The 27476-nt window shown below is 47.8% G+C and overlaps 1 protein-coding gene across 2 annotated transcripts in view; it reads left to right on the top strand.

Moving 5' to 3' along the window:
- Positions 1 to 27476, top strand: part of GBA2 (glucosylceramidase beta 2) — a 470157-nt gene that overhangs the window by 231250 nt on the left and 211431 nt on the right. For both annotated transcript variants that reach the window (XM_069626781.1, XM_069626780.1), the window contains exons 3-4: positions 10080 to 10195; positions 18988 to 19206. In XM_069626781.1, the coding sequence (XP_069482882.1) occupies positions 10080 to 10195; positions 18988 to 19206 (335 nt within the window). The remainder of the gene's footprint in view (positions 1 to 10079; positions 10196 to 18987; positions 19207 to 27476) is intronic.

The raw sequence follows: 27476 nt of genomic DNA, 5'->3' as shown, positions 1-27476 counted from the left end.
GATCATGGTCAAATCCCTGAAACCGGAAAAGTGATGGGTGGAAGGTTTTGAATTAATCTGAACCATTGGCATTGCTCTGGGCAACCTTCCACACCACTGATTATTAGCCCATCAGGTACTGCTACTAATGGGAGCAGCCCTGCTTGAACTGCTAGGCCAGGAGTGGCAGTACCTGACTGATTTGCATATGGCTGGACCCTTTTGCAATGGAACAGACGCAATGCCAGTGGTTCAGATTAATTCAAAACCTTCCACCCATCACTTTTTTGGTTTCACATGGTCAAATCCCTACCTTTTGTCTTTAACACTTAAACTGATTTGCCCAGGGTAGTATTACAATTTGGTGAAGTTGAAAGTGCTTAGAAACGACTGAAATTCCATTATAATGAAACCAAGGACATTTCGATGTACAGACCAAGTGTCCTACCCTTAATCTAAAAAAACGTCAGAATTGTAAGAAGAGTACGATCTCCTTTTCACACAGCCTTACAAAATAGTGCACAAAACGTATTGTAATGCTCGGCAGGCAAAGGTTTGTAAGTGCATAAAAACAGACCCATTGGCCGACTTAACTCATTGCTCATTACTGCAGTCAGACTGTCTGGCCAGGACCATAAAGGTTTAAGTTAAGTATCTGAACTTCCCAGAATAGTGATGATGCCAATAAACTGGATTTCAAGAATTCAGTATGGCGCATAGAAAGCTTGATACTATTAGATTGTTGAATATGCCCCCTAGTTCCGGGCGAGGGTGAACAGACGAGGGCCGTCTGAGGCAAAACTGGCAGTGACCAGCTGGTTCTTTCCCAAGATCTGTAAAAATAACTGTTTTTCTGATCATGCCACATTATACACAGATGACAAGTTAGTGCTCGGTTAGATACAGGTAGGCCTCCAACGGCATCTAGTTGGGCTGGAAAAATACGACCGTGTTAACTTGATCCAAATGAGCGATACTTAAGCTCCGGCACTGGCTCCCTAGATGAGGTGTTGCAACTAAAACTCCCCCACTGGCTCCACAGATGAGGCATTGCTACTAAAGCTCTGCCACTGGCCCCACAGATGGGGCGTTGCTACTAAAGCTCCGCCACTGGCTCCCTAGATGAGGTGTTGCAACTAAAACTCCCCCACTGGCTCCACAGATGAGGCATTGCTACTAAAGCTCTGCCACTGGCTCCACAGATGGGGCGTTGCTACTAAAGCTCCGCCACTGGCTCTATAGATGAGGCATTGCTACTAAAGCTCTGCCACTGGCTCCACAGATGGGGCGTTGCCACTAAAGCTCTGCCACTGGCTCCCTAGATGAGGTGTTGCTACTAAAGCTCCGCCACTGGCTCCACAGATGAGACATTGCTACTAAAGCTCTGCCACTGGCTCCACAGATGGGGCGTTGCTACTAAAGCTCCGCCACTGGCTCCACAGATGAGGCATTGCTAGTAAAGCTCTGCCACTGGCTCCCTAGATGAGGTGTTGCTAATAAAGCTCTGCCACTGGCTCCCTAGATGAGGTGTTGCTACTAAAGCTCTGCCACTGGCTCCATAGATGGAGCTTTGCTACGAAAGCTCTGCCACTGGCTCCCTAGATGAGGCGTTGCTACTAAAGCTCCGCCACTGGCTCCACAGATGAGACATTGCTACTAAAGCTCCGCCACTGGCTCCACAGATGAGGCATTGCTACTAAAGCTCTGCCACTGGCTCCCTAGATGAGGTGTTGCTACTAAAGCTCTGCCACTGGCTCCCTAGATGAGGTGTTGCTACTAAAGCTCTGCCACTGGCTCCATAGATGAGGCGTTGCTACTAAAGCTCTGCCACTGGCTCCACAGATGGGGCGTTGCTACTAAAGCTCTGCCACTGGCTCCACAGATGAGGCATTGCTACTAAAGCTCTGCCACTGGCTCCCTAGATGAGGCGTTGCTACTAAAGCTCTGCCACTGGCTCCCTAGATGAGGTGTTGCTACTAAAGCTCGGCCACTGGCTCCCTAGATGAGGCGTTGCTACTAAAGCTCTGCCACTGGCTCCCTAGATGAGGTGTTGCTACTAAAGCTCTGCCACTGGCTCCCTAGATGAGGTGTTGCTACTAAAGCTCTGCCACTGGCTCCATAGATGAGGCGTTGCTACTAAAGCTCTGCCACTGGCTCCATAGATGGAGCTTTGCTACGAAAGCTCTGCCACTGGCTCCCTAGATGAGGCATTGCTACTAAAGCTCCGCCACTGGCTCCACAGATGAGGCATTGCTACTAAAGCTCCGCCTCTGGCTCCCTAGATGGAGCTTTGCTACTAAAGCTCTGCCACTGGCTCCCTAGATGAGGTGTTGCTACTAAAGCTCGGCCACTGGCTCCATAGATGAGGCATTGCTACTAAAGCTCCGCCACTGGCTCCATAGATGAGGCATTGCTACTAAAGCTCGGCCACTGGCTCCATAGATGAGGCATTGCTACTAAAGCTCGGCCACTGGCTCCACAGATGAGGCGTTGCTACTAAAGCTCCGCCACTGGCTCCATAGATGAGGCATTGCTACTAAAGCTCGGCCACTGGCTCCACAGATGAGGCGTTGCTACTAAAGCTCTGCCACTGGCTCCATAGATGAGGCATTGCTACTAAAGCTCGGCCACTGGCTCCATAGATGAGGCATTGCTACTAAAGCTCCGCCATTGGCTCCACAGATGGGGCGTTGCTACCAAAGCTCGGCCACTGGCTCCATAGATGAGGCGTTGCTACTAAAGCTCTGCCACTGGCTCTGTAGTTGGAGGTGTTGCAGTAATGGGGGAAATGCAGCACACGCTCAGTAGTAGTATTATCTGGAGGACACTCTTATAGTGCAAGTGAACGTGTGTGCAGTGGGTAGTGGTGAGCGGTGTAACAGCAGGCCTCCTAAGATTTAACTAGTATTGCGGAGGACGTTCCATCCAGTGCCTGAGGAAGTCTCTCGCCACAGTTCTACAGTACAGTCTCAAAAAGGCAGGTTGGTGAGTTCACATTCTGGAATTTGGAAGACAATTCAGGGAATCGCGCTTTAAAGCACGGAAGGCGCACACCACTTGAACCATCACATTTGGACTAAGCTTGGTTTTATAAAACATTTGGTGGAAAAAGACTCCAGTTCCATCTTAATCTGAGGCATGACAACTCTTTTTGTAAAGTTCTCTTAGTGTCTTGTGCCCTTTGATGCAGGAAATGGAAGACAATCGTGAAACGTGTCGGGCTAAGATGCAGCTCGACTCTTGTGTGTTCCTCAAAAGTACATGCCACTTTACACTTTTAAACAAGAATGTAGCCAAGGTTGGTGTCCAAGCCTGTATAGGTGATCGGCATTGGAGCAACACGGGTAAACGGTTCCTAGAACTTTATTTGAGAAAAAAAAAATATGAAGGGGGGGGCTGCCGGAGCCCCACTTGAGCATAGGCGATATTTCCTGCTTCTGATTGGATCAGCGTGCTTTTACATTGCCAGAGCGCTGCATCTGTACTGTTCTTCCAACCAGAGGTCTTACGTTCTACTTTCCTTTCCACTTTGTCATCCTTTCCTGGATTCCGGGAACATTGATTTTAAAACCTGTTCTTTTAAGAGTGATATTGATTTATTGGAGGACACAGTGAAATGCATGTCACAATGATCCATTCGTTCAGTATCGATTAGTAAGATTAACTTAATAAAAATTCCTGAGCAGCAATCAAAAGGAAGGGATTCAAGAATAGTACACACAGCGAAAGGTAGATGACCGGGCGTTTTAGGAGTCCACATAGCTAGAAGATCTGCACCCTTGTGCTTCAAGCGTCCACACTTTAGAGGGACATTTTATGTACGGATTTCTCAACTTACATTTCTTAGTGTTTTAATAATTATGGTAATTAAGGGAATTACATGTTTGGTCTTTACTCTTTTGTTCTGTGTGTGACGGTCCGCTGATCCAGCCCCGTCAGGGGTGGCAGGGCGCCCAACCCCAACAACCCTGGGTGCCAGAGAATGTGTAGGCAGGCCTCCTCCCATCATCTCTTCATCTGCCAGGACAGTACCATGGCAGAACCTGGCGTCGCGTTGCAGAACATCCTCACAAGGAAGACCACAGACCAGCAAAGAAGAGCCATCTCACCAGGAGAGACTCGCTAATGCAGAAAAGGGGGGTGGGGCTTAAGGCCCTTGTGTAACCTCTCAGCCCCTCCCTTGTCACACCCCTTGAGAGCAAGGTAAGCCATTGGTAGGGTAAGCGGCCAATCCAGAGAGGGGAACGGATCTATAAGAGGGAGCTGGGGAGTTTTTTGGTGTGGGCTGCAGTTGGTGAGGACTGGTGGCAGAGGAGGACATCTGAGAGAGACCAGAGGAGGCGAGAGCGACTGGAGTACAGAGGCTGTTAAGGAGGACATCTGAGAGAGACCAGAGGAGGCGAGAGCGACTGGAGTACAGAGGCTGTTAAGAAGGACATCTGAGAGAGACCAGAGGAGGCGAGAGCGACTGGAGTACAGAGGCTGTTAAGGAGGACATCTGAGAGAGACCAGAGGAGGCGAGAGCGACTGGAGTACAGAGGCTGTTAAGGAGGACATCTGAGAGAGACCAGAGGAGGCGAGAGCGACTGGAGTACAGAGGCTGTTAAGAAGGACATCTGAGAGAGGCCAGAGGAGGCGAGAGCGACTGGAGTACAGAGGCTGTTAAGGAGGTTGTCTGCGGAGTGCTTGTGTGAGAGCGGGGACAGTGTGAGAAGTAGATTAGAGTTGGAGTAGTGATAGTTGGGAATAAGTAAAGTAGACATTGAGAGTATCAAATTAAGGAGATAAGAGGTAAAGTGGTAATTGGTGGTAGAGGGTTGAGAAGGGCACCATATCCCTTGGGTGTCATAAGGAGTAAAGGTGGTAAAGTGAGATTGGTAGTAGGGAGTGGGGAAATAGGAGTAGTTATTGGTATAGAGGAAGGAGGAAGGAGGGAGGAGATGATGATCGAGCCAGAGGGGTAGCTGGAGGTACGAACATTAGTAAGAACAGGAGTAGGAAAGGAAGGAAGATCGAAAGGGGGAGGTGGAAAGGTAGAGTGGGAGGTTGTAGAGGGACATTGACTTGGAGGGAATAGAACAACTTTAGAGACCGGTATAGCGAAGGGTCAGGATTGGGAGGGTCTGAAAGGAGTGAGCGTGACACTGGGCAGAATAAGGCACATATTACTCCCCAAGACTACTAAGTGGAGATAGACAGATAGAAGATTCCTAGGGAGTCTGTTATCGTATTAAGGCTACCACACCAATCTTAGGCGAACAGACAGCTATGTGTTACCATGGAAAGCACGAACATCCTTGATAAAGATGCCTGGGACAGGGAGGTGCGAAATCCTGTGGAAGTTGAGCAAGAGAGAAACGGCACTAGCTCCAAAAAATAAAAAAGCAAGCCCAGAGAAGCATATAACATTTTCTAGTTGAACATCAAACCAGTCTGTAAATCAAAAATAAACACCCTTGGACTGCTATACACAAAGAACCACACTGATTCTGATGATAGGGACACATTTCGTTTTAGATGTTTTATAATGGGTAGTTCCCCATAATCTATATTGTGTCCCACTTATGGTAATTACATATCATGCAGCTGCTTTTTATTTATGACAACAAAATTGTCCTGTGCCACTAAAACATAAACTGACTTCATGGCTATGAGTTTTCTTTGTAATGTTGCATACGTTTTATCTGGATGCATGCATAGGTTAAGTAACCAACCGGGTTTATGTGGGATTTTCAATTTGAGCTGTAAATGAGGCAATCCCAGTGTTAATTGCCTAATCATTGAGACCTGTGCCTACCATAGTCCATGGCCAATAACAGGGTTGCCCAAAACAGAGCATAAGCCACCCAATTGAATGCCTTCTCCAGCTATGGATGTCTTAGACATGAAGATATCCACAAACCGCTGTCTACCATTGGTCATATACTCGAGTTCTGGACCAAGACCCACCTGACAATCCACTAAGAAAGTCCCTGACATACTGCAGAGAGAAGTGAATCTCTCTACTGACATTGGAACTGTTAGGCAAAGTGTGTATGCTGTACCCTCTGGGAACACTACAAACAACTCTGACTACAGGTATAGGAAACCCAACCTTTGGTATAAGCTTGTACTGCACAGTTTTGGTAGCTTGTTGAGCAGCCAGGCTTATCTCAAGAGGGGTCAATGTGAGCTGTAGTGGAGTTACACCGAAATATACAGTTACAAGTATTCAAATAAACTTACACTCAAGGTTTCTTGAATAAACAATTATAAGTTTGTTAGAATAAGCCTTCAGAAGGGAGCAATATAACAGTAACACTGAAATACACTTCATGAAATATACACTCTTAATATCTCTAAATCAGTAGATACCCTTTTTGGGGTAGCTCACAGACACCACCTGCACCGTCGGGTAACTTCAATTGCTAGGGTTCTAGGGACATTAATATATCACTGTTGCATTTAGAATCATGGAGTAAGATGTCAAAGGAAAAGATTATTTGGAACATACAAGAGACCACAAATATTCTCAAGCAGGCAAATACTTTTGGATTCCCCCAGAAAGAGTCATTCAATACAATAGGCTAAGCCAAAGTCAATTGGCCATATGGGATGAAACACCTATGGTAGGTAAATGGAAAAGTCTTTGCAGAGTGTTTTAGAAGTCTTTGAAGAAAAGAAGAATCAAATGTTGGGCCACAAGCTGATTAGACTTGTGAGTAGTAGAAGATGCAAGCAACTCTACAGAAAGAGGAAAGTTCTCTCAGACTTTGTACAGTTCCTTTTAAAGATGAAGAAAAGATGCAGCCGATGACTCCTGTTCCTGTGCAGCTCTGCAGGTCTCACTGTTCCTGGGCTTCAGTCGTGGGGACAAGAGGGAGGATGTCGGGTGACTCCTGCAATGCACTGGGACGGTCAAAACCGGCAAACTTCACTTTCAGTGGCTGTTCAGTGTCTCAGCTCCTGGAGTCTACCCCAAATAGCAACACTGCGGTTCCTGGCTGTCGAGATGGACTTTCCTTGCTTCTGGGGTCCCGCACTCTGTTGAGAGGGCCCAGGCTTGGTCAGTCCTGCTTCCTGGGAGTCCGGAGGATCTTCTTGGCCAGCTTAAAAGCAACGCACACTATCTGGTGTTCCTCTCCCTGGCGTTTCAGTTTCCAGCAGCAGCTCTGGAAATTCAACCAGCTCCGAGATGGATGTCCAGGTGGCTTACTTTGGAGTTGATTGGTCCCACCAACTGAAGGGGAGAAGTCATCCTTGCAGGGGCTTCTCTGTCGTTGCAAACTTGGCGTTTCGGCACTGCAGTGGGGCTTCACCGGGCAAATCAATGGTCCAGGAGTTGCAGCAGGTGTCCTCTTCAAGTTCTTCTTCGGTTCCTTCGCCCAGTGGTCGATTCTGCCTTCCAAGACAAAAGACTCGCCTTTTATTCAGTTCTCTCCCATTCATTCCAGCCTAGCTGTCAGTCACCCAGCAGGGTGGCTGTCCTTGCCGAACAGTCAGCCGGCCAATCACCACAGAGGGCATTTGGGTCTACTAGGAGACTAAGCACAGGGAGTTTCGGGCACCTCCCTCACTTCCTGCCTACCCTAGACAGACTGGAGCCAGAGGCGGGCTTCACTCATGAATCCCGCCAAAGGCAAAGCGAACAATGGGACCAAACCTGGTTTGCGTGCAGAGTAAATCTCAAGAAGGACCTTTCCACAAAGAAATGGCGAAAAAAGACCAGGTCATTTTGACAAAAATGGCACCCTTGGGTGCTTTACTTCAGTTGCGACCGCAGCCCGTGGTAAATGCACACCACAGTAGTTAAAAACGAAACCACTGCCACCAGCCATTCAGTGATAAAAGGGTAACATACAAAATATTGCAATGAAAGCTAGACAAAGGGGATACTAGGTAACCCCTCCAGCACCCTATTGTAATATAGTGTGTGCTGGGTCTAGAAAGTTACAAATGTAAGTAAAGTCAATTTTACTTCACTGCTCTTGGAAACAGTAGTATATCCAAGAGAATGCATTTAAACCTTTGGGAAAATCCGAAAGACTTCCCTGTGTCACTGCACTGAAGGTGCTTTGTGACACAATGTAAATGATGCCTATGGAGTTTCAGACTCCACAACCAGAAGAAACACACAAGTACAAAATCGCAATAAAATACATGACAGAGTGGGAAAAAGTGCCTCACTCTCCCCAGGTTAAAAGTCAAGTCCTCAAAATCCAGCAAAGTTGCTGGGGGTCTCTAAGGTGGAGGGAATCGGCACAATTTTTGAGAATTCTCCCCAACAGGAACCAAGAAACGCAGAGCTGAATGACACTGCGGGATCTGCCCAAGTGGCACTTGTTTATTTTCGCCATTTTCACCCATCCTGAAGCATTGCTGTTCTGCCAAAACCTTATTGACATCGAGTGAAACCAAAGACTGTGCATTAGATCTGGAGAGGGGAGAATTTTGGGAGTTGCGGGTAGAAGGCCCCATTAGTATCTTCTACAAACTCAGCATCACATTTAAGTTGTTTGTTATCCCACATTTTTTTTTTGAGAACCATTACAAAAGTCTTGCTGAATGTGGCCGTTTAGTGCCACGAGTGTACCACCTCTGTTCTTCGTGACGGTATTTACACCCCACTGGCAGAGAAGTACTCCATCACCAACAAATCATCCCTAACCAAAGAGTCTTCTACAGTTTGTCTGCACACCACAGAGGCCGTAAGATTCTCATTAACAGACAATCCCAGAATTAGTGAATAATGTTGGTTGCATCTGTCACCCGCAAACCACTTTATATTCCGCAGTCTAATGCAGAACTCTTAACCTTGTGCTGGATTCCTGCTGTGTGCTCTGGAGTGCATCTCCCTTTCTATTCCGCAGTCTAATGCAGAACTCTTAACCTTGTGCTGGATTCCTGCTGTGTGCTCTGGAGTGCATCTCCCTTTCTATTCCGCAGTCTAATGCAGAACTCTTAACCTTGTGCTGGATTCCTGCTGTGTGCTCTGGAGTGCATCTCCCTTTCTATTCCGCAGTCTAATGCAGAACTCTTAACCTTGTGCTGGATTCCTGCTGTGTGCTCTGGAGTGCATCTCCCTTTCTATTCCGCAGTCTAATGCACAACTCTTAACCTTGTGCTGGATTCCGGCTGTGTGCTCTGGAGTGCATCTCCCTTTCTATTCCGCAGTCTAATGCAGAACTCTTAACCTTGTGCTGGATTCCTGCTGTGTGCTCTGGAGTGCATCTCCCCTTCTATTCCGCAGTCTAATGCAGCACTCTTAACCTTGTGCTGGATTCCTGCTGTGTGCTCTGGAGTGCAGCTCCCCTTCTATTCCGCAGTCTAATGCAGCACTCTTAACCTTGTGCTGGATTCCTGCTGTGTGCTCTGGAGTGCATCTCCCCTTCTATTCCGCAGTCTAATGCAGAACTCTTAACCTTGTGCTGGATTCCTGCTGTGTGCTCTGGAGTGCATCTCCCCTTCTATTCCGCAGTCTAATGCAGCACTCTTAACCTTGTGCTGGATTCCTGCTGTGTGCTCTGGAGTGCAGCTCCCCTTCTATTCCGCAGTCTAATGCAGCACTCTTAACCTTGTGCTGGATTCCTGCTGTGTGCTCTGGAGTGCATCTCCCCTTCTATTCCGCAGTCTAATGCAGAACTCTTAGCCTTGTGCTGGATTCCTGCTGTGTGCTCTGGAGTGCATCTCCCCTTCTATTCCGCAGTCTAATGCAGCACTCTTAACCTTGTGCTGGATTCCTGCTGTGTGCTCTGGAGTGCATCTCCCCTTCTATTCCGCAGTCTAATGCAGCACTCTTAACCTTGTGCTGGATTCCTGCTGTGTGCTCTGGAGTGCATCTCCCCTTCTATTCCGCAGTCTAATGCAGCACTCTTAACCTTGTGCTGGATTCCTGCTGTGTGCTCTGGAGTGCAGCTCCCCTTCTATTCCCCAGTCTAATGCAGCACTCTTAACCTTGTGCTGGATTCCTGCTGTGTGCTCTGGAGTGCATCTCCCCTTCTATTCCGCAGTCTAATGCAGAACTCTTATGCTGGATTCCTGCTGTGTGCTCTGAAGTGCATCTTCCTGAAGTCGTATGGCTTGTTTGGTTCCATTAATTCCATTCTGTGTGTCTGTTGTAGGAGCCCCGCTGGGTGGTATTGGAGGAGGAACGATCACACGTGGCTGGCGAGGGGAGTTCTGTCGGTGGCAGCTCAATCCAGGACTATACGATTATGAGACGGTCATCGAAGACCAGGTGAGTCAATGCTTCTCCTTCCTTAATGAAGGGCTAGTTGCTTCCTGCTTCTCAGTATTGCCTGTTTGGCCCATTGCCCAGGAACCCTTCCGTTAGCATCGTTACAGCACTCCCTTTATGAAAGGCAATGTCACTACCGTGATCCTTAGCTGTAATACCTTTCTTTTCAATGATCACTGTTACACCATTCCTTGGAACCAGCTTTTTCACACCTGGCACCTACGTGAAATGAGAGCTCCAGTGCTCCACACTGTCACACGATTGCTTAAAACAATGGCTCCTACATCAAGCACTTCCACTCTCTTCCCTAGAAGTACTGCTCTTCCCTAGAAGTACTGCTCTTCCCTAGAAGTACTGCTCTTCCCTAGAAGTACTGCTCTTCCCTAGAAGTACTGCTCTTCCCTAGAAGTACTGCTCTTCCCTAGAAGTACTGCTCTCCCTAGAAGTACTGCTCTTCCAGCAAGTATTGCTGCACCATTCCTTAAAAACAGGATTATAATTATAATTGTTCATTTATAACGTGCTTTATACCAGGAGTGGTTTCTAAGCGCAGGATCGGAATTCAAACTTGCGTTCCTCGGCGTTGTCTTGCTTCCAAGACAAACACGTTGCCCCTGAGCTATCCTTCCTTCCTTCCTTCCTTCCTTCCTTCAGACAGATATGCTGCTGATAGAATTCTACACTGCAACGGTTCCGGCATCTGGCCCATTTCCTTTTGAATCCGGGGCCAACAACCAGTGCTGCGACACCATTCCTTAAGACCTAGGTACATGAGACCGCTTCACTGCAACAGTCATCAAAACCTGTCTTCTATTGTAAACACATCCACCAAAGCCAGATACCAATAAAATCAGGGTTTCTGCAGCCAAAGCCAGGGATCTCACAGCCGGAACTGCTACACTATTTTGTAAAATGGGTATTCAATTTATGGTATGATCAGAGGTGCATTCTTGAATCCACATTGTTGCTGCAGGCTTAGGCAGAGCACTTGAGTTGATTCTTTTTTCTGGTTTGTACTTGCAAAACCATGGCGCGTGCAGTCGGCACCACAAAACCAGTCTTTAATATCCGGGCTACTTATGTCAGCATCACTATGCGAATCATTGCAACTACTACCGATGTTTCACTGTTAGGACCCCAATGCTCTCTGCTGCCACACCTTTACCTGCAGCCTAATCCCCTAAGGACGTCCTTGCATGCATCATTCTTACAGCTGTACTCTTTCCTGCTGTCACTGCTCTTAGATATGTCCCTGCAAAGATATTCCTCTGCAGCCCCTTCCTTCACAACACAAGGTGCATATTGCTCTTTCTAGTATGGACTCTTCCATTAGCAGTCGTACTGCAAAATGTCCTCCATGAACACATCCATGGCCATCATACCCTCTATCAACAATCCCCTGCTTCCTCGCTGTAAGCATTTATCTGGCTCTTTTTTTTAAGGCACTCGAGGGCGGTTTCGAAGATAGCAGGGCATCGAAGGCTTGAATTCCAGTACCTGATGTCCACCAAAGTCCGATGCAAGTTTCTGAAACCCACCTCGTCCCCAGTTTGCAGTGTCTGACCACCACCAGGGTTAAATCATAGTACTTTCCTGCGGATCTCTGTGATCACCAAGAAAAACAAATACTGAATGCAAAAATGCCACATTTTATTTCAGTGAGCTCAGTAATTGACTGATCATAAGGCCCCAATATCCGATCCCCACCAGCACTCAGATCCTACTTTATGATGCCCACCAGTTCTCAAATGTTAGAAATCATGAGCCATTGTCTAATCCACAACATGACTCTTTTCCCAGTGTCAGCTGCCCACGAATGCCCAGATCTGTGGCCGATGCTGATCAGAGATGAGATCCATGTATCTGATATCCACCAGTGCTCAGATCCCAATATCTGATGTCCACTCGAGCTTGCATCGCTGCAACAGATCCCAGGAGCTTTTCAGTTACTGGTCCTTGACACACTCCAGAGAGCGAATACCAGTATCCGAACACCTTCACCACTTGGATCCTATTATGTGATCCCAACAGGCTCAGATCCCAGTTTCAGCTAGCCCAGTGCTCACTTCCCACACTCTGATCCCAGCCACTGCTCGGGTCACAGTACCTGATCCCCGCAAGGGTTCAGATCCCAGTGGCTGATGCCCACCACTCTTCAGATCCTAGGATTCCGAGCCGCTAGGGCTCAGATTCCAGCCACGTGTGCAAGAAGACTCATACAGCCAAAGTGATGTACAGGAATCACCCTTAAACTGATTGATTGCGGGTATCTCAGAGGGCACACATGATATTCTAGTCTCTGTGGCCTCAAGTGAGGATTCACAAGGGAAGCTATTGGGGAAACCCAGTCATCAACAGTAATAATTACAGGGCCATTGTGGCAAAGTAGTAGGACAGGACTTTTGCACACACAGCTGCTGTTAGGTATTAGTAGCTGTTTATGCTACCAATGCTACTGTGAGTCCTGGAAAATTTGCAAAGACTTGATAGCTGGGGGTTGCTTCCTGGCAACAGCAGGGTATACTTGGCTGCAGAGCGACTTAGTGGCACAGGCTTTGTTTAGTCAGAGCTGTATGTGTGAGTCGCCAATGACACAGATATGTCAGGCAGACTATTCTTCAAATAATCCTTGCAAAGCTAGGAAACACAAGGAGGTCTAGTGACGGGCTATTAGTTTCCATGACCGGCACAGCTGAGCAAAGCTTGGCGCTAATCAAGGGGAGCCACCTTTAGGTGCTTGCTTGTCCAGGCGTGAATGTTCTCTGAACTGGGCCTTGTCCTTCATCTGAGTACACAAGGACAGAAAGGAAAGTGTTTGAGGCTCAGAACAACTCCTGTAGTTTTGTTACACAGTGGCTTCTTTATAGTAGTGTCTTCTTCACAGTATGGTAAATAGTGCTGTCTTGAAGAGATCGTTCAAATGAATGCCACATCTGACTGGGTCCAGAGGGACTCGAGAAGCATACCCTTACCCTATGTCCATCAATGGCCCTCGAGAAGCATACCCTTACCCTACGTCCATCAATGGCCCTCGAGAAGCATACCCTTACCCTACGTCCATCAATGGCCCTCGAGAAGCATACCCTTACCCTACGTCCATGAATGGCCCTCGAGAAGCATACCCTTACCCTACGCCCATTAATGGCCCTCGAGAAGCATACCCTTACCCTACGTCCATCAATGGCCCTCGAGAAGCATACCCTTACCGTACGTCCATCAATGGCCCTCGAGAAGCATACCCTTACCGTACGTCCATCAATGGCCCTCGAGAAGCATACCCTTACCCTACGTCCATCAATGGCCCTCGAGAAGCATACCCTTACCCTACGTCCATCAATGGCCCTCGAGAAGCATACCCTTACCCTACGTCCATCAATGGCCCTCGAGAAGCATACCCTTACCCTACGTCCATCAATGGCCCTCGAGAAGCATACCCTTACCCTACGTCCATCAATGGCCCTCGAGAAGCATACCTTTACCCTATGTCCATTGTGTCCCTCGAAAAGCATACCCTTACCCTATGTCCATCAATGGCCCTCGAGAAGCATACCCTTACCCTATTTCCATCAATGGCCCTCGAGAAGCATACCTTTACCCTATGTCCATTGTGTCCCTCGAAAAGCATACCCTTACCCTATGTCCATCAATGGCCCTTGAGAAGCATACCCTTACCCTACGTCCATCAATGGCCCTCGAGAAGCATACCCTTACCCTACGTCCATCAATGGCCCTCGAGAAGCATACCCTTACCCTACGTCCATCATTGGCCCTCGAAGCATACCTTTACCCTATGTCCATCAATGGCCCTCGAGAAGCATACCCTTACCCTACGTCCATCAATGGCCCTCGAGAAGCATACCCTTACCCTACGTCCATCAATGGCCCTCGAGAAGCATACCCTTACCCTACGTCCATCATTGGCCCTCGAGAAGCATACCCTTACCCTATGTCCATCAATGGCCCTCGAGAAGAAGCATACCCTTACCCTACGTCCATCATTGGCCCTCGTCTAAAAGCAATTCCCTGGGCACAGCTGGGAGGAGGCTTGGCACACCTCCCTCCAGAGTCGGTCTCAAACATGGAAGAGTCTTTTTTTTGTCCATTTTCCTGCTCTGATGCGGGGATTAGAAGTAGCTGTAGATTATCAAAACAAGCTTTACAAATAATCTTGCTGATCAACACATGATGTACCTGAAATGAGTGGTCACCCAGCAGGTCCGAGCCTGGGAAGAGAGTTAATGCCTGCTACACAGGGCACTCAGCTGGAAACCAAGGATTTCCTGCCAATTCAAGGGTTGAGCGTCTCTAGTCTCTATCACAGGACTTCAAAGGGAAACCCAAAGAATGTGTTTATAGGAGAGCTAGCCATCTTCCTAAAATCAGATCCCCTGTCAGTCTCTGGCCGCCGCCGCCCCAGATGTCTGTCTATAAGATAAGTGTTGCGAATCCAAGCAGGGGTGTCCCAGCTTTTCATAAGTCCCTGAGTGATGAATGGATTCCCTTTGCATTGTGCTATTGTTACAGCACACGGACATGGGACATCAGGCACTGTATAGTTGCCATAGGCTTATCATAACCATCCTGCAGTGATCTCAGGAGGAGCCCCACAGTGAAGCTGCCTCGGCCTGAAGATGCGCACCGCACAGGACTGCTTTAGAACTTGTGTAAGCACACAGCACCGAAACCGGGGAGGCCTTGTACACATGACACACGCATAATGCTAATTAACAGAGCAAAAACTGTCGAAAAGGAGTCTGCCATCACCCCTCCTTCCAGGGTACTCTGGGCCATACTCTACACCTTTCAAAAGCCTGCGGTGCAAGGTCCAAGTAATGTCCCCGAGTATTCGCCAGAATGATGAAGCTTGCACATTGAGCTTCAAGTGGTGAACATCCACCCCAGTCTGGACTATTGGGCAGCGGCTTCCCTCCATCGAGGCCTTTGCTTATTCCCAGGTATGTGAATTAATGTGGTGCATGGCGATGAACCAGTGTTACTTCCTGAACCCACGCATGTACTTTTAGTATTTTAAGTCTTCATACATATGCAAATCTGGTTGACCGAGTAAGGAACAGAAAGTAGTGCTATACTGTCTTGCATGGACTTTACCCTTTTAGAGACTGCTATTCGACATGATTCCCTTCGTTATAAGGCTATGGTCGTAGAGCTGATGGATGTGGAGTACTCGGTTATTACATTGATGGCCGGATATCTTAGTACTGTAGTCTGCTTTTAGTTCACCCAACTTATCTTGCAGCACATTCTTGCCCCTGGCTCATCTGGTCATCACAGCTGCTACCATCCATGCCACCTCTGCCCTTAAGAGACTTCCTGTACTCTGTTTGTAACTCCTCCTCCAAGAACGTGCCGGCTGTGCGTTCTGTACCATGCCAGTGTATGTTCTTTCCTGGAATGCCGAGCCACACCTCACTAAGCCTGAGATGTTGAGTGGGCGTATAGGTGTGGCACAGGCACAGGCATAGGGCAGGGCCGCACGTACTCTAAGGTTCAAGTGCAGCACCTGCTCTGATCTCATTCATCCAGCGTGTTAAGGAAGTGGGGCATACGACTAAGACTACTGCACTCCATACACTCAGCAACTCTGACGCCAGTGGGGGGGAGGGAGGGAGAGGTAAAGGTTCATGTTGAAAACCGCTAGCCAGATTTTACAACATTCCTTATATCCAGTGCTCCCACAACACTTGCTTCGGCCAATAATCCTACAACTTTTCTAACATTCAGCATTCCAGAGCGCGTTCCTTCAGTGGTTTGACTTGAAACTACACCCCCATGCCCTTCAGCGGAAGGGCACAGTCAGTGTTCGTTTAGCATTCCTCCCAGCTCGTGCTCCATACACTGTTCCATAACACAGCATGCCCTTCAGCAGCAGGTCACAGTGTTCCTGTAGCATTCCTCGCAGCTCGTGCTCCATACGCTGCTCAATACCACAGCATGCCCTTCAGTGGCAGGGCACAGTGTTCCTTTAGCATTCCGCGCAGCTCTTGCGCCATACAGTCTTCCATACACAGCATGACCTTCAGCGGCAGGGCACAGTGTTCCTTTAGCATTCCTCGCAGCTCGTGCTACATACTGTTCCATACACAGCATGACCTTCAGTGGCAGGGCACAGTGTTCCTTTAGCATTCCTCACAGCTCGTGCTACATACTGTTCCATACACAGCATGACCTTCAGCGGCAGGGCACAGTGCTCCTTTAGCATTCCTCGCAGCTCTTGCGCCATACAGTCTTCCATACACAGCATGCCCTTCAGCGGCAGGGCACAGTGTTCCTTTAGCATTCCTCGCAGCTCGTGCTCCATACACTGTTCCATACCACAGCATGCCCTTCAGCAGCAGGTCAGTGTTCCTGCAGCATTCCTCGCAGCTCGTGCTCCATACGCTGTTCCATACCACAGCATGCCCTTCAGCAGCAGGACACACTGTTCCTGTAGCATTCCTCGCAGCTCGTGCTCCATACCACTGCATGCCCTTCAGTGGCAGGGCACAGTGTTCCTTTAGCATTCCGCGCAGCTCTTGCGCCATACAGTCTTCCATACACAGCATGACCTTCAGCGGCAGGGCACAGTGTTCCTTTAGCATTCCTCGGAGCATACAGTGTTCTATACCACAGCATGCCCTTCAGCGGCAGGGCACAGTGTTCCTTTAGCATTCCTCGGAGCATACAGTGTTCCATACCACAGCATGCCCTTCAGCGGCAGGGCACAGTGTTCCTTTAGCATTCCTCGCAGCTCTTGCGCCATACAGTCTTCCATACACAGCATGACCTTCAGCGGCAGGGCACAGTGTTCCTTTAGCATTCCTCGGAGCATACAGTGTTCCATACCACAGCATGCCCTTCAGCGGCAGGGCACAGTGCACCTGTAGCATTCCTCCCCGCTCGTGCTCCATACACTGTTCCATACCACAGCATGCCCTTCAGCAGCAGGTCACAGCATTCCTGTAGCATTCCTCGCAGCTCATGCTCCATACATTGCCCATACCACAGAATTCCCTTCAGTGGCAGGGCACAGTGTTCCTTTAGCATTCCTCGCAGCTCGTGCTCCATACCACTGCATGCCCTTCAGTGGCAGGGCACAGTGTTCCTTTAACATTCCTCGCTACGTGTACTCGATACACTGTTCCATACCACAGCAAGCCCTTCAGCGGCAGGGCATAGTGTTCCTTTAGCATTCCTCGCAGCTCGTGCTCCATACGCTGTTCCATACCACAGCATGCCCTTCATCGGTAGGGCACAGTGTTCCTTTAGCATTCCTCGTAGTTCGTGCTACATACACTGTTCCATACACAGCATGACCTTCAGCGGCAGGGCACAGTGTTCCTTTAGCATTCCTCTGAGCATACAGTGTTCCATACCACAGCATGCCCTTCAGTGGCAGGGCACAGTGTTCCTTTAGCATTCCTCGGAGCATACAGTGTTCCATACCACAGCATGCCCTTCAGCGGCAGGGCACAGTGTTCCTTTAGCATTCCTCGCAGCTCGTGCTACATACTGTTCCATACACAGCATGACCTTCAGTGGCAGGGCACAGTGTTCCTTTAGCATTCCTCGGAGCATACAGTGTTCCATACCACAGCATGCCCTTCAGCGGCAGGGCACAGTGTTCCTTTAGCATTCCTCGCAGCTCGTGCTCATACGCTGTTCCATACCACAGCATGCCCTTCAGCGGTAGGGCACAGTGTTCCTTTAGCATTCCTCGCAGCTCGTGCTCCATACACTGTCCCATACCACAGCATGCCCTTCAGCGGCAGGGCACAGTGTTCCTTTAGCATTCCTCACAGCTCGTGCTACATACTGTTCCATACACAGCATGACCTTCAGCGGCAGGGCACAGTGTTCCTTTAGCATTCCTCGCAGCTCGTGCTACATACTGTTCCATACACAGCATGACCTTCAGTGGCAGGGCACAGTGTTCCTTTAGCATTCCTCGCAGCTCGTGCTACATACTGTTCCATACACAGCATGACCTTCAGCGGCAGGGCACAGTGTTCCTTTAGCATTCCTCGCAGCTCGTGCTACATACTGTTCCATACACAGCATGACCTTCAGTGGCAGGGCACAGTGTTCCTTTAGCATTCCTCGGAGCATACAGTGTTCCATACCACAGCATGCCCTTCAGCGGCAGGGCACAGTGTTCCTTTAGCATTCCTCGCAGCTCGTGCTCATACGCTGTTCCATACCACAGCATGCCCTTCAGCGGTAGGGCACAGTGTTCCTTTAGCATTCCTCGCAGCTCGTCCTCCATACACTGTCCCATACCACAGCATGCCCTTCAGCGGCAGGGCACAGTGTCTCTTTAGCATTCCTCACAGCTCGTGCTACATACTGTTCCATACACAGCATGACCTTCAGCGGCAGGGCACAGTGCTCCTTTAGCATTCCTCGCAGCTCGTGCTCCACACAGTGTTCCATACACAGCATTTCTAAACCATATATCGCACTCTTTGCTTAGACAGCAGTTCTTTTTTGTACTCATGGGTTCGGTGCTCCTCTGCTTTCCTAAGAGATTTAGAGATGTTAACAGTGATAATCTGACACAGTTGTGAAATGTGGCTTTGGATGTGCAGCTGCTGTCCAGGACTGATGTTTTGTTTACCTTCTGACTTCCCTTTCTCTTCTCTTTTTGTATTCCTCTCTGCTGTTCCTCCCCCTTCTCTGCTCCCTACCATCTCATTGCTTCCCTTCCACCATTCTCTCTTCTCCCTCTCTCGCCTTCTCAAGTCCTCTCCTTTCTCTTGCTCGCTTCTGCGGTTCTCCCTTCTCTTCCCCACCAGTTCACCGTGTGCATTCGAAGGAACGGGCAGACCGTCTATCAACAGGTGCTTTCTGTGGAGAAGCCAAGCACCCTTCAAGGCTGGAACTGGGGCTTCTGTGGCCGGCACGCCTTCTACCACGCCCTCTACCCTCGCGCCTGGACGGTCTACCACCTGCCTGGGCAGAACGTGACGCTCACCTGCCGGCAGGTGTCTCCGATCATCCCTCACAACTACAAGGTGAGGCTGTGGGGGGAGACAGGGCAGGTGCATCTGCAAGTACATGCACCGGGATGGGGGGCGGGGGGGGTTTGTGCATTCATGTTGCAGAATACAGAACTGAATGCAGTATGAGGTGAAGCTCACTAGGCACACACAGCAGCGTTTAGATTGGTGCTGTCTGAAAGGCTTAAACGGCATCTCATCGCCGCTCTCTGGTGGGCAGGAGAAAGCAAGTGTGCACCGTTTAGTCTTCATGCAGCTCAAGCTCTGGCCGTGTCTCGTCAGAAGCCTGCCATCAGCACGCTCTTTTTGACCTATGACAGTGGAGAGACCCTTTACTAGGGGCAGGGGGACGTCTTTGCTCCTTCTGCTCTAATCGAGTCTCACTATGGCAGGGAATTTAAACTTCGGCTTCAAGTAAGTATTTGGCCGAATTCCGGCTGAAAAAACACTATTCGGATCCGGCCAAATACTTTGCCGTTCTCATTTGAATACAATGCAACAAGAACTCAGAAAGGCAAATATAGACTTCAGTTTGCAAAACTGAATAGAATTAGACCAGCCACTTAATCAAAAGACCAGACAAATTGCTATCACACAGCTGTAAAATATCTTATATTGTAATCTGCTCTTTAGGGCATGTTTTGTTACAGATTCTAAGACATAAAAAGAGCTCATCTTTTATACTTAGCCAGCAACAATACAGGAAAATCTATTCTTTGGTGAATGTTTTGGCCTATGACGACGGGGTAAGGTGAATAGTTGTGTGATGGCGTTCAGGCATTTTAGATTACCTCTTGACTTGTGTCCTGCATGAGCCGACATGAACCATTCATACATTTCCATGTGAGCTGCAAAGAAGTTTTGAAACTCGACCGCAGTGACTTTGCAACTGGAGAGATAATGCAATGTGTCCGATTCACAAAGGCAGTTACACATTGCAATATCCATTTTGTTCATTGCAACCTAGTCCTTTTGCATTTGTGAAGCCTCCTACTTTGACTGGCACTTGTTTTGTATATGCAACAACCTTCATTGCATTTGGTCCCATCATTTTGGTTAAATATGCTTTTTTCTGTCTTTTATACTTTAAATAAAGATGCTACATTACAACTGCTGAAAGTCATGTGGAATGTGAGAGCAGCTCGCGTGACTGCCAGACATTCTGCAGCCTAACCACATATGTCTCTACACATCCTTTTTTAGCACGGCCATTACCTGGAAGTGAATAACAAAACACATAGTATACAAGTTTCGTTATTAAAGCATTCACTGTCATTTAATTCGTTAAGCTCCCATGTAACCCTGGACAGTGTGAATGATCGATGAATCTGGGTGCCTGTGGCTGGGCAGTCCATGCTCTGGAACAGCGCAGCAGTCTTTCCACTGTTGCTGAAGGTAGCAAGTGTGGCCATGTATCTATCCTGGATGAACATTGAGCTGGGTAGCTTCCCACTTGTATTTCTCTTTGCATTTGAGATGCCTTGTGCTGAGACGTTGCCGTCATCTATGCGGTTATAGAATGGGCTTCATGCATTGGAGGTTTGGCAGCAAGATTTTTCTTTGTCATCTGTTGCTCGACTTTAAAAGGCTAGGACTTCACCCCTGTATGGAAATTATTTTTTAGAGTTTAAGTATTGAATTTGTAAGGAATGCCGCTATTGAAGTTCTAGCGTTCGGTACTGCTGAGAGATTCAGACTGAATAGGCTCTCCTCTGGTGCTAAATAGGTACACCTGGTGGTACACCTACAATGATCTACATCTGGAAATTATACCTCGTGAGGATAGTCAGATTTGCTCTAGGCGCTATATATAGTTGAAGCTGTGTGGGCAGCACCAGGAACATTAGTTACTGCAACAGGTGACCCATAACGGCGACCCTCGCCAAGCCTTGGCAAAGATGGAGAAGTTTCCCTCATTGCACTGTATGTAAATCCTCGTAGAGGTCAGGTCTGTAAATCTTGCCTAGAGTTGAAGCTTTCCTTGGTCACTTTAAGGTACTCTGCAAGCTGTGTCTTGTGCAAGGTCAGTCTAAACCATTGCATTTCTAAAATATCTCCTCATGTGAAGCCTCTGTGTGCAGTTAGTTTTTTCTCTTGGAGGCTTACAGGATTTGTTTAAGGCGTCAATATGGCAATGAAAGCCCAGGGGCCAGTTTTTAAGTGTCAAGAAGTACCAAATGTGGACCTCCTTAATCAGCCTTTCAAACATGTGGGATACAATAAGGGTCCACAGAGTCTAAATTCACAGTTATGGCTAATTGCACTGTTCCAAAAATCAGTCTTTATAATTGATCACTGGGCTGTAAATAGTCTACTGAGAATAGAACATGTGACTCACCAGTTACACACCGATCAGTGCAGTGTGCAATTTACCCTACTGCACCAGGCACAGGGTAAAAAACTATTGGTGACTCTATCCTCTCCCTCCCTTCCTCAGGATATGGAATGTGGCCCTTGGGATTAACTGTGAACCCCCATCGCGACCACTTTTCCCTTTTTTTCCACAACATCTGCTTTAATCCCCTCTCTTTGTGCTGGTTTTCATGCAGAGACTGATCACTCCATAAGACTATCCATACCGAGTGACTGTCTCGCTTTATTCATTTCTTGCATGTATAGAGCTGCACATAAGTGAGGTAGGATCATTTGTATCCATATGTTTTTGCAAATAAAATGTGTCAATGATGGGTTGGTGGCAGTGAATATTTTCCTACTGTGTTGCAAACTCACTCGTGCACATTTGCAAATGCAAGAGTGATTAGAACTCAAAGATGTCTGTTCCACAAGACCGGTGCCTGTCCTTTGGCCGTGATGCTCTATTTTATTTGGGAGTATTTATTATGCGCTCAGGGTGGATTCAACCGGATAAAGGCGCAGTTGTTATTGCCAGACGATAACGACTCCAAAAGCCAAAAAGAAGTGTATCCAGACCAATAAACCCCTTCCAATTAATGGCCTTGCGAAGTTGAAGAAGCCTAAGGCAAGCCCCGATCTCCAAAGGGATGCTATTGCAATGTTCTGGACCTGCAACTGCAAAATGTCTATCTCCTCTGCAAACGCCTACCGATCGAGGAACGCTCTGCAGGAGCTGATCCTTAGATCAGAGTGTCCTTAAAGGTTGGTGGTAACAGATTTTAGTGCTCAAATAGGCATGAAACAGGCCCCACCACTCTCAAATGATCGAGCTGGATGTTATGGTCAGCCATGTCCAAGGCCGCAGACAGGTCTAGCATCACAAGCAGTGATAACCCCACCTTTATCTGTGACCTCCAACAGCTCATCATATACTGATAGCAAGGCTGTTTCTGTTCCGAAACCTGGGCTGAAATCCTGATTGAAAAGCATCCAGCACTAACTCTCTTTCTACAAATGTTTGCAGCTGGGAAGTAACCGCCTTCTCCTGCTACCGGTCGATAGTTCTTCAGACTGGCTGGGTCCAAGTTGGATTTTTTTTTAGTAGTGGTGTAATAATGGCGTTTTTCAATTCACTGGGACAATCCTCTGAGCTAAGGATTGATTAATGAAACTGGTCATAAGTGGTATGATCTTGAGCTAAACGTCAAGCAGTGCAAGCAGGTGTTGTGAACAGACTCGTTGGTGGGTTTGAATCTTGCAATAAGAGATTGCACTTGGTCAGCAGTCTGAAAGTCAAATGGGGTGCAGTTCTCTCCAAGCTCGGCTTCCAATGCATTTAGTGTAGGACTTGTTGCCGTATCATCAGTGATAGGGGGGATAGTAGTTCCTTCTGGGGTAGAGCCGCAATACTCTCCTGAATCAGTTCAATTATTTCATTAAAAAAGTATTGAAAGTATTGACCTTTACTACTGAGGGCTCCAATGAGGACACAATACAGCTAGGTTGACAAAACCTAGAAATCACTGTGAATAATTCTCTGGGTTGTTTGTCGGCGCTACAGATTTCATTATGAAGGTACTCCTTTGCTTTAAAAATAGCTTGTTTATAACTTTTCAATGCTGAGTTCTCCCTCTTGGCATCCTCTGAGGGCCGCTTTTTTCCGCCAATTCTTATCTATTAAGCAAGCTTGTTAATGAAGGTGTATCAGATCTTGGGTTAACCACTGTTTAACCTTTTTTCCCCTTAAGTTTCGGAGGGGTATATTTGAGGCATATTGCATCCAAGATCAAAGTACCAGTGGTCAAAACGTTCCTCACTGGGAAGGTAATGGGGGGCTAATTCTCTTTTCACTTCATCTCATGGAATATTGTCTAGATCCCTAGTTTTCCTGAGGCCAAGGAAAAGTCTTTTTTAAGGCGTAATAAATAATTGTATATTTTTGTAATTTTCACTCTTACTAAAATTGTTGTTGTATTTATGCAAACTCTGGACTGTTCCCAGTCTAAGCCCTACCGCTCTGCTACCTACCTTGATTGGACTTGGCTGGACTAGTGTCTTGTTCACCATAATAAGTTAGCCTGCCAAAATCCACCCCCATGGTCGACTATGGACACCCAACAAAGGGGTAGCAGGATGTACATAACCTAAGGCGCCAATACCTAGCCATTATGGCCAAAGCAGAGTCATCAGTAGCAGCCCATCTTCACAGCAGTCCTCAGCTAATTTCCAAAGTGATCTGAGGAAAGCCCAGGCACACCCTCTGATAATGCATTAACTTGGGACTGGCCAAATCCCATCCACCAACCGCATTCCAATCAACACACAAAGTATTTGGCATGCAGCCTTTCACAGTGACCCTAAAAAACCACCAAACCCAAAGGATGGTACTTTGGATACCTAGGGGCCGTTAGATGCGTTTGTTCTGGTATAGCTGTAAACCGATGGTGCGTTTGTGGTTTCTGGATGGCCTATGCCTCCTAGCCCACACAGGCAAAGAAAGGCCACATTAACAATGTTGCCAAGTGCAGGTTATGTAAAGTACATTAGTGCTGTGAGGAACCTCAGGGCATCCTCGCACCTACTCCCCGTGGGTCCTCTGCGCAGGTGGCCAGGTAAAGGTCTTCGATCTTTGATCCCGACCCTCGGGGTGGAGATGCGAGGAAGGATCACCTTGGTGAATGGACCTTGGGGTGGGGAGAGGATGTTTTTAGGTGAGACATGGTATCCCCCATTTTCCTTGTAAGAATAAACCAAGACCTCCCCCTATCTTCATAGGCTACTGCCATTCATTTCCTCTTACTTCCACTCAGTCACACCACTCTAGTACTGGGAGGAAGAGGCAACTAAGAGTTGAATACTAACTTTCATTTACACCGCTCTGGTACTGAGAGAGACTTGAAGGCTATTGAGCGGGTCAAGCATATCCAGGAAATAGAAGTTATTGTGGTTAGGCAATTGAGAAGGACTTGTACCTGCAACCTGTTAACAGGGCACAGGCGCAAACCAGCAGGAGAGAAACCGTGCTGGGAGAGACCGGATTTAGCGGAACTTGCTTGAGAGGGGAAGAATCCTGCCAGTGGGGAACTGCCAAGGATGGTCCTGCTGGGAGGACAGGACGCCGGCTACTGCAGAGGAGAGACTTTGATGCTGGGGCCCAAGCGGGCAGTGAGAGCATCGAGGTCACCAGAGTCTCCTTTACCATGTGCCCCCAGCCAGAGCTGTGGGGAACGGAAGACTCCCAGGTACTGCAGGCCACCGGTAGCACCTGCAAGTAAACGGCAGAGCTACCAGCAATATGCACCGAGGCTTGAAGTAGGCAAGCGTTGCTCGCCGGACTCCCGAGAAAGTGTATGCAGAGCCAAAGGACGCCAGAAGAAAGAAGAGAGAGAATGCCTGGATGAACGTCGAGTACCGGTGAGTGAAATAGATGGGGCACTCCTGGGCCTACAGCTGGGCATATGGTTATGCCGGATGAACTGAAACGTGTAACATTTAACTTGTAACATTTAATAGTGAACCCAAAGTGAGGGTTTTTGGATATCCAGCAAGCTGTGAATTGAAAGTAAATGAACTTGAACGCAAAGTATTATAGAATACCAAATTAAAGGTAAGTTCTGATGAGCTTACACATTAAGGAAAAACAAGTGTGAAGTAATGAAAATTTATGAAGTAAACGTTTTTGAACCATGTGAAAAAGTAAGTGAGGAATACGTAAAGGCAAGTGATGAGTGCTTATGAATACTGTGAAAGCACGGTGGTGGAAGAAAGTGAGCTCCACGGAGTGAGTTGTGTGGAAGACCACCTTGTGGCAAAGCCAAGAGACTTCCAAGGAGAATTCAAAGCAAATGTAAACTGAAGCACAGGTGCTGTGAGAGAGAAACCTGTGTTGGCAAGAAAACCTAATGAGTACAGACAGCTAACAGAGTGCCAAGGGATATTGGTTGTGTGACCTGTAATGGGTGGATAGTGTAGTCCGAAAATTGCGCCTAGATCGAGGATACCCTGCTTGGAAAAAGCCACAGAAAGTAAAGATAAAGAAGCTACGCTTTGAAATAGGATTTCTGAAGTGAATGAGAAGGAGAGCAACCTGTATGAACTACTGAAGAACCCTTGGGGAAGGGAACCCGGAGACCTTTTTGAGCACTGTTTTGAACTTGGGGAAGGGGAACTGGAAAGTAAGCCAAGAGCTGGAAGAAGCTCAGAACTTTATTTGGAACACTATTTTGTTCATTATTGACATCCCTACACCTTGTTTAGCTTTAGGTGCAAGGGCAAGTACAGCTTTCGTACACAGACAGACCTTTAAGTTGAACTTACCGACTTGGACTAATCCCACCTTCGCATAGGGCAAGTTAAGCCTTAGACCATTCTGACATTTAAGTAAACAAAAGTATTTTTTTAACATTGAATCTGTTGTCTGTGTCTTGATTCATGATGCCTTCACAATGCCCAATTGGCCACTATGTAGGTGTATGGGGCTACTAATAAAGTAAAATTGGCTACAACCCTGGTGTTCCCAGTAAATTCCAGCCAACACCAGCCTACTCCATAACACTTTCATGGTGATAGACTCACAGTACTGCAAATGGGCACATAACACCACACACAAAAAATGGATTTCCCCAACCCTTTGCTGTGGTAAGATCACTGTGGGACTGGGTAGACTTATAAGCTACTAGGAAAAGCACACCAGAAAAGGGCTTGCAATTAGTGGAGTGTTGCAGTACAAGTGCCTTTTTTTGAAAGTTTAAAAAACAGGGAGACCAACAAACGGTTTGGGAAACCTAAAAAGTTAGGGGCAAGAACCAACAAAAATGGAATACTACCTCCCTGCATTGCACACATGCAGTCTCTCTCTCTCTCTCTCTCTCTCTCTCTCTCTCTCTCTCTCTCTCTCTCTCTCTCTCTCTCTCTCTCTCTCTCTCTCTCTCTCTCTCTCTCTCTCTCTGCATCTTTCTTCCTCTGTGTCTCTCTCTCTCTCTCTCTGCATCTTTCTTCCTCTGTGTCTCTCTCTCTCTCTCTGCATCTTTCTTTCTCTGTCTCTCCTCCCACTGTACATACATACACACACACTAAAGAGCTGCTTCTTTATTTTGTCATCCTATTGTCGTTCTTTTCCTTTTCTTTCTGCTTCCTCACCTTCTCTTTCTCTCTTCTGTCACCTGCACTACAAACAAACTACCACCATGGAATGTGGCATTGTATTGCTGAGAACTACAATTTGAATGAACTTTCTGCACTTTCTTGTGGCCATACGGGTGTTTGCTTTAGTGCACTTACTCTGAATAACCGAATGTGACATAGCTGAATCTGTCAATGTCTTGTCTACTGGTCATATTAGCGTCTGACCATACTGTATTATATGGGCGTGATGAAATCTCACATTAATCCCTTAATGGTGTATAATGTAATCTTGAAGTCATTTATAACGCGCCTGTTAAAAGTTTGAGAGAGGCAGGAAGGCTGTTCCAGAGGAAGGCACCAGCCGAGGAGAGAGATCTACCCTCCCTCCCCCCCCCCCACACTCTGCCTGGAGAAGCGTCTGACACTCAGAGAGTTGGAGGTGGATGAGGGAAGTGCTCGAGAAGGAAAGTGCTTAGGAAGAGAGAGTTGGATGTAGTGTGGTCTCCGGCAGCAGAAAGCCTTGTGGACAATGCAGAGGGCCTTGAACTTGATCCTTGCAGCCACCTGGAGCCAGTGGAGAGATTTCAGGGCTGGAGAGATACGGCCCCTGGGCTGGAGGCCAAGGATAGGTCCTGCTGTTCTGGATTAGTTGCAGAGGGTGGAGGGTAGAGGACGGCAGATTGAGAAAGAGGCTGTTGCAGTAGTCCAGCCTAGAGAGAACCAGGGCTCTGGAGACTGTGAGCTTCTTGGGGAATGTGAGAAAGGGAAGAGTCCCTTTGAGGCGGTGCAGCTGGTAGTGGGACTTC

The sequence above is a fragment of the Ambystoma mexicanum genome, chromosome 6p, assembly GCF_040938575.1.
Source record: "Ambystoma mexicanum isolate Mex_15411 chromosome 6p, UKY_AmexF1_1, whole genome shotgun sequence".
Taxonomy (NCBI): domain Eukaryota; kingdom Metazoa; phylum Chordata; class Amphibia; order Caudata; family Ambystomatidae; genus Ambystoma; species Ambystoma mexicanum.
This window is presented reverse-complemented; position numbering and strand designations above follow the sequence as displayed.